Below are 6,119 nucleotides of genomic sequence, written 5' to 3'. Positions count from 1 at the left end.
AGTGCGGCTTATACACGAGTGCGGCTTATACACGAGTTTTTACGGTAATACCATCCTTTGATTTCTTTGTTAGACTTTTTTACTCTAAATTTTTTGTTGTTTGCTGATTGTGTGATTTTTGCGTGTAATGCGTAGCAACTAGATACTTTGCAAGAGCGGTAAGTACTTCATGTACAAGAAGCTAAGAACATACGCACACTCTTGTTCCATCAAAGACAGGATAAGGTAATTTCGAATACAGGGTTGATTCACTTACGGATCGGGAAAATTCGAGAAAGTTAGGCAAACCCGATAAGAGGCGGAAAAGTGGTTGTTTAGTGAAAAAATATGAGCTAAACGTCCAAGGGTATCTTATAAGAAGAAAAAAATGAAATGCATTTACGTCATTTCTGGAAATTTTTAAGACAAAACAGAATACTGCGAGTGACATTATACAACAACTGTTTCCCCTCAGTGTCACACCCATTTTTAATTACAAACCTGCTCAGGGTAAATGAAATGCAATCACGTCATTTCTAAAAGTTTTCAAAATAAAACAGAATATTCTAAGTGACTTTATGCAAAAACTGTTTCCCCTCAGTGACACACCCATTTTCAATAAAATAATTATCTTCTCATGGTAAATATCCGAATTTTTAAGAAAACCATCCCACCGCAGGCAACAAAATATATACATAAATGAGTTTTAAAACTTACGAAACAAATCTTGTCATTGCCCCAGAGTTAATACAAAGATTTTTATGTAAATCTCTTTTAATTTTCAAATACAAGGTAGCGTTGTAAGTTTTGAATTTTTTTACGTTTGTACTAGTTTTTGACCTTTCCTACTGCTAACATACGCTAAGTAATATTTATCATTTGAAGAAATAAAGACTAACACCGCTTCAACTTGCTCCTGAAGCAAATTCAAATACTACCACATAAGCCTTTTCTCCTATTAAAAATCTAAGTCTTACAGGTTTAAATTAACCCTTCAACCCCTAAGCGTCTCTAGCATCTAATTTCTCCTTACAATATCGCCCTTGAATCAAACATTAGGCTAATGTGAATAGAGGAAATGATCACCAACTTAAGCAGCTCTTGATTATCAAACAAATTCTCTTTGTCAGCACCTTGGTAAATGTAGAGTGAATAGTTTGGAGAATATGGATACTGATGTTAGGGGGTGAAGGGTTAAGAAGGTAACTTGTTAAATGGCTGTCAAAGTGAACTGGGTTGAACAGAAAGCGAGTGCACGAGAAGATAATAAACATGGATATTCCACTGATAAAAAATTAAAGAAGAAAATTAATAATCATAGTTCATCTCCTATGCGAACACCATCTATCATCTTCTCCAGGGCTTCTTTCATGCTGTCCACGACTAGGATATAACACAAAAGTTATGTGTTCATAGATACAGTAGAAACTGTTAAATATATCAATTCGATTGTCCAATAACACTATTAGTATGAAAAGGAAGGAAGTTACAATAACTGGAGAGGAAGAAGACGAGTGAGAGAATAGAAAGAGCAAAAGAAGGTAAGCAAGGAGGAGGAACAGCTGAGGAGGAGAGGATGGAAAGGAGGGAGGAAGAGGGAAAGAAGGGAAATGGAAGAAGGGGAGAGTGAAGGGGGCAGAAGAGTCTTGGAGGGAGGGATGGAGTAGAGACACAAAAGGAAGGAAAAGAGGAAAGGACTGGAACAGGAGGGAAGGTGAGAGGGGTGGGATGGGGGAAAAGGCAAGAAAATATAAAGGGTGAGATGAAGGGAGTAAGACAGAAAGGATGGGAGCAAAGTAGGAGAGGAAGATAAGGGAGAAGAGGGAAAGGAAAAGGCAAGGGAAGGAAGAAAGGAGAGAAAGGAATGGAGGGAAAGGAAGGTGGAGAAGCTAAGTGGAAGTAGGGAGGGAATGAAGGCCACATGGGAAGAAAGGTAGGCAGAGTGGGAGGTAGAGTAGAAGGGGAGGGAAGGCTGGATGGGAAAGGAGGGAGGTAAGTAGGGAGGGAGAGAGGGAGGTAAAGTAGAAGGGGAGGGAAGGATGGATGGGAAAGGAGTGAGGTAAGTAGGGGGGGAGAGAGGGAGCTAGAGTAGAAGGGGAGGGAAGGCTGGATGGGAAAGGATGGATGGGAAAGGATGGATGGGAAAGGAGGGAGGTAAGTAGGGAGGGAGAGAGGGAGGTAGAGTAGAAGGGGAGGGAAGGATGGATGGGAAAGGAGGGATGGGAAAGGAGGGATGGGAAAGGAGGGAGGGAGAGAGGGAGGTAAAAATGGTACATTCATTTCACTTACTTCCTGGTGGACTTCCATAGTAGTATTTATATGATGGATTTCCCTTTTTATTGTAAATATCCCGTTGAACATTACCATATGAATCTGAAAGTGAGAAAAAAAAATGGAAACAGATGTGCATTCAAGACCACTCGTTGAAATAAAAATATCAAAATAGGAAGTCAGCAACCAAGACTACAGAATTTAAACCAATCTCAAATTAACCAATATCGTTAAAGTTACTCACCTAGAATAAATATCCTTGGAATGTATGATCCATCAATCTGGAACTTAGTATCTTGAGGCTCCTCATCATCCTGTGGAAACAAATAAAATTCAGCTCTTAAATCTTGAAGCCTACAATAACAAACAATATCCAAGTTTCCAGAGCAAGAAGTGACAAGGAATATTGCTAGTAAACCCCAGGTTGGGTATGGAAACCAAGATTAGCTCTGGCAGGATGGACCATTTGGGTTGAGCATAGACTCTTTTTGCCAGGTTGGGACACCATCCATTGCAAGTTACCCACTGGACCATATCTTGACAGATTTTCCCTAACTGTTTACCAGAAGCAATTGTCAATTGGCTGGGAGTCAGGAGTTAAGTATCATGGGTAAGAACACAATATGGCAACCAAGCCAGGGCTTGCACCCAGATCTCTTCACCCAGTGTCTGGAATGTTAACCATGAAGCTGCATGCCAAATCTCACTTGTCATCCCAAAGCCATGGAACCAAACATCTAATGTGCTTTTAATGAAAAAGTAAGAGGGCCAGAATGGAAAAAGTTAGGCTTGAGGTCTGTGAGTTTGGACTGAGAGCCAAATGTTTTTCTGTCCATCCTCACCAAACTCAGTTAATAACCATATGACCCCAGGGGAGGCTCATTCATTTTCCTCCTCAGCCATATGGCCCCTTTCTGGCCCTGCTTGTACCATTGAGTATAGTACTCAAACAGGGTCATTCTTTACAATATAATCAATAAAAACACAGTCAAGTTGCATTGAAAAAGTCACTGAGTTAGGCTTAAATATGTTCTGGTTTTTAACTCACTTTTTCTACATGTTCCTGCTAATTTGCTTATGTACAAGAGATTTAATCAGCCAATGATAACACTTACTGGAAAAATGACAAAAAAAAATTGAAAAAATGACCATATAAGGAAAAAATTCAAAGAAAAATCTTTTGTGGTAAACGTCAGTACCTCAACATTAATCATCACAAACTTCTTGCTTAATTCATCTATCTCCTTTGATTCAGCAAATTTTGGCTTGAGGGCTGAAAAGGTAGAAAGCAAAATACAGGACTGAATCTGCTAATAAAAAAAACTAAAGGAAATATAAATAGTTATATACAATCCTCACAATTTTTCTGTTTAATGCTGTAGTTTTGACGACAAAATTGCTGTAAACAACATAAAAAATAGCAATTGCATCTCATGTATGGTAACACATGTAGTGACAGTACTTCTCAAAAGCCAGTTGATATTGTCTTTACTCAAAGCTTGATATATGATACTTGATAGTTTTAATAATTGAGAATTGCTGAAGTTACAAAGCTCACATTGCAATTTTCAAGCCTGGAGATTTAAGTTTCAAGAATTGTAAATCAAGTTTTGAGACTCTCAATTAGTTTTTGTTTACTCTTCATCATTACCTTCAAAACAAGTGGGGCTCCTCTTGATCAAATATGTAATTATATTTAGTATATACCACACACTCAGGTGAATAATACTTTTTGTGTGCACTAATTGGCTAATTTGGAAGTTAATAGCAAGAGCTATTCACCTCTGAACAGCTGATAAGACAGAATCACACCTAAAGAGTTTAATTTCAATCCTTTTTCTGGTATATTGAAAGAAATAAACTAATATTTTTGTATTTGTGTGGTATATACTAACACAATTACTCCTCTCCGTGTTGTTGCAAGTGATGAATATTTAGTGAGCTGTTTAAATATCCAACACTTTTCACCTCTACTTTGGTAAAAAATTAAATAAAATAATATATTTTTCATAATGTTGAGCTGATTATGCAGCATTTCACTAAATTATTAATAAAAAACTGAACATCACAATGTTTGGGGCATGATCCATAACAATGAAGAATGTGTAACTTCTTTTAGATACTGCTCCAGGTCTTTGTGTGCTTAAGTCTTAAGTAGACAAACAGATTTTACCTTTGCATGCACCACACCAAGACTTGTGAATAATCACCATCACAGGTTTGCGGCTGGAATGTTTAACAATGAAAATGCAAGCTGAACAAATGAATATGTACTACACATATCAATAACACATACAAGATCAGAATAAATTTAATATACAATCCAATTATAATTATAAAATGTTGTCTTTTTTTATACTTTTAATAAAATCCCACAGTCATGAAACTACAATTTGTTATTAATCCTTTAACTCCCAAGATCTCATTGCTAATTCTTCCCTCTAGCTGCTATACATTTGCTTGTCAATAAGTTAAAAGAATTTTGTGTTAGATCAGGGTAACAACTTCTACCTGATAAGTCTGAGCAATTTCTCATTGCTTGTTTATTGGATAATGTATGGATGTTGTAGAGAGAAACTACATGTTAATCACTTCTGGGAGGTAAAGGGTTCAGTAATTTTCCTTCTTTTTATTTTTTAATTCATAGATGTAGAGAAATTTCAAACAAACCCTTACAGGAGTGTATGCATGCATCTGATAGTATGGCAAACAAGCCTTAACTCAAAGAAAAAACTTAGGAGAATGACAGAGATCCAAGAAGTAAATCATGATTGCTCAATTTTGTAAAAAAGTCTGTGAACTCTGTGAAATTCTGTGCAACACTGTTACCTCAGAGAAGTTGGCAAAAAGGTTTTTAAACTCAGCATACACTATTTAAATCACAATAAGAAGAAAGCTTCACCTTGATTGTGCTTCTTTAAGTCCTTCAGAATATGTCTTCCAGTCTATGTGATCCCCAAAACCTAAAAGGAAAGACACGTTACATTTAAATTGTATAATAAGTCATTTAAGTCACATGAAGAAGTCACATTAAGTTGTTTAAGTCACATGAAGAAGTCCCAATCATCATCTGATTCTACAAGACTTAAAAAAAAAGAGCAGTAACCTCAAATCATAATTATCATTATTTTTCTACTGTTTGGGTGAAAATGAAGAAATAAACTTGAGATACAAAAAAAAAAATCTGAGACACTGAAAAAGAAACCTGTTTTTCTTCACTAAATATGACATGTAGTCAAGAAAACATGAAAATTTCAAAGACATCCAGTCCTCACTGAACCACCTCTCAAAATTTGTTTTTACTTTTTTACTATAAATGATAAAGAGGATAGTATATGCCCATGGGCAGAAGGGAATTTTATCTACAACTTTTATCAGGTGAGTGAGGAAAACAAGAGTGGGATGTTTAATTATAGACAATTTAAGAATATAAACTCATGGCAAGAAGCAGACATGTCTGATAGTGAATTTAATATATAGCTTTTAACCCTATAACCCCCAAGATCTCTTCAGTAATTCTCCTTACTGTCTGCCAAATAATTCTCTTTATGTTAGTTTGGAGAATTTGGTCTTGGATCAAATAGTAATCTCATAATTGATATTTACTTTATTCTGATCACTTGTTAAGGAGAAATTCTGTCTTAAACACTCATGGGAGTTAAAGGGTTAATGAGAAATTCACATTAAAGAAAAATTTCAAACAATTTATGAAATAAAATAAATATAAATAAATGTTAAATAAATGTGTAAATAAAAAGGATTCATGCAGAAAGTGAGTTAAAGACGATAACATTAGGTTCCAATTGTTAAAATTGAAATAACCTGAACTGAAACATCACTGACCAGAAGGCAAGTAAGGTAAAAACCTT

At 35.8% G+C, this 6,119-nt stretch overlaps 1 protein-coding gene across 1 annotated transcript in view; it reads right to left on the bottom strand.

Moving 5' to 3' along the window:
- Nucleotides 1-443: 443 nt before the first annotated feature.
- Nucleotides 444-6,119, bottom strand: part of LOC113686981 (thioredoxin domain-containing protein 12) — a 6,379-nt gene continuing 703 nt past the window's right edge. Inside the window, exons 2-7 of the mRNA XM_027204675.2 lie at nt 5,153-5,213; nt 4,424-4,476; nt 3,450-3,523; nt 2,495-2,564; nt 2,269-2,352; nt 444-1,362 (exon numbers count right to left, since the gene is read on the bottom strand). Of these exons, the coding sequence (XP_027060476.2) occupies nt 1,295-1,362; nt 2,269-2,352; nt 2,495-2,564; nt 3,450-3,523; nt 4,424-4,476; nt 5,153-5,213 (410 nt within the window). The 3' untranslated portion in view covers nt 444-1,294. The remainder of the gene's footprint in view (nt 1,363-2,268; nt 2,353-2,494; nt 2,565-3,449; nt 3,524-4,423; nt 4,477-5,152; nt 5,214-6,119) is intronic.

Source organism: Pocillopora damicornis, chromosome 11 (assembly GCF_964200805.1).
Source record: "Pocillopora damicornis chromosome 11, jaPocDami1.2, whole genome shotgun sequence".
Taxonomy (NCBI): Eukaryota; Metazoa; Cnidaria; class Anthozoa; order Scleractinia; family Pocilloporidae; genus Pocillopora; species Pocillopora damicornis.
This window is presented reverse-complemented; position numbering and strand designations above follow the sequence as displayed.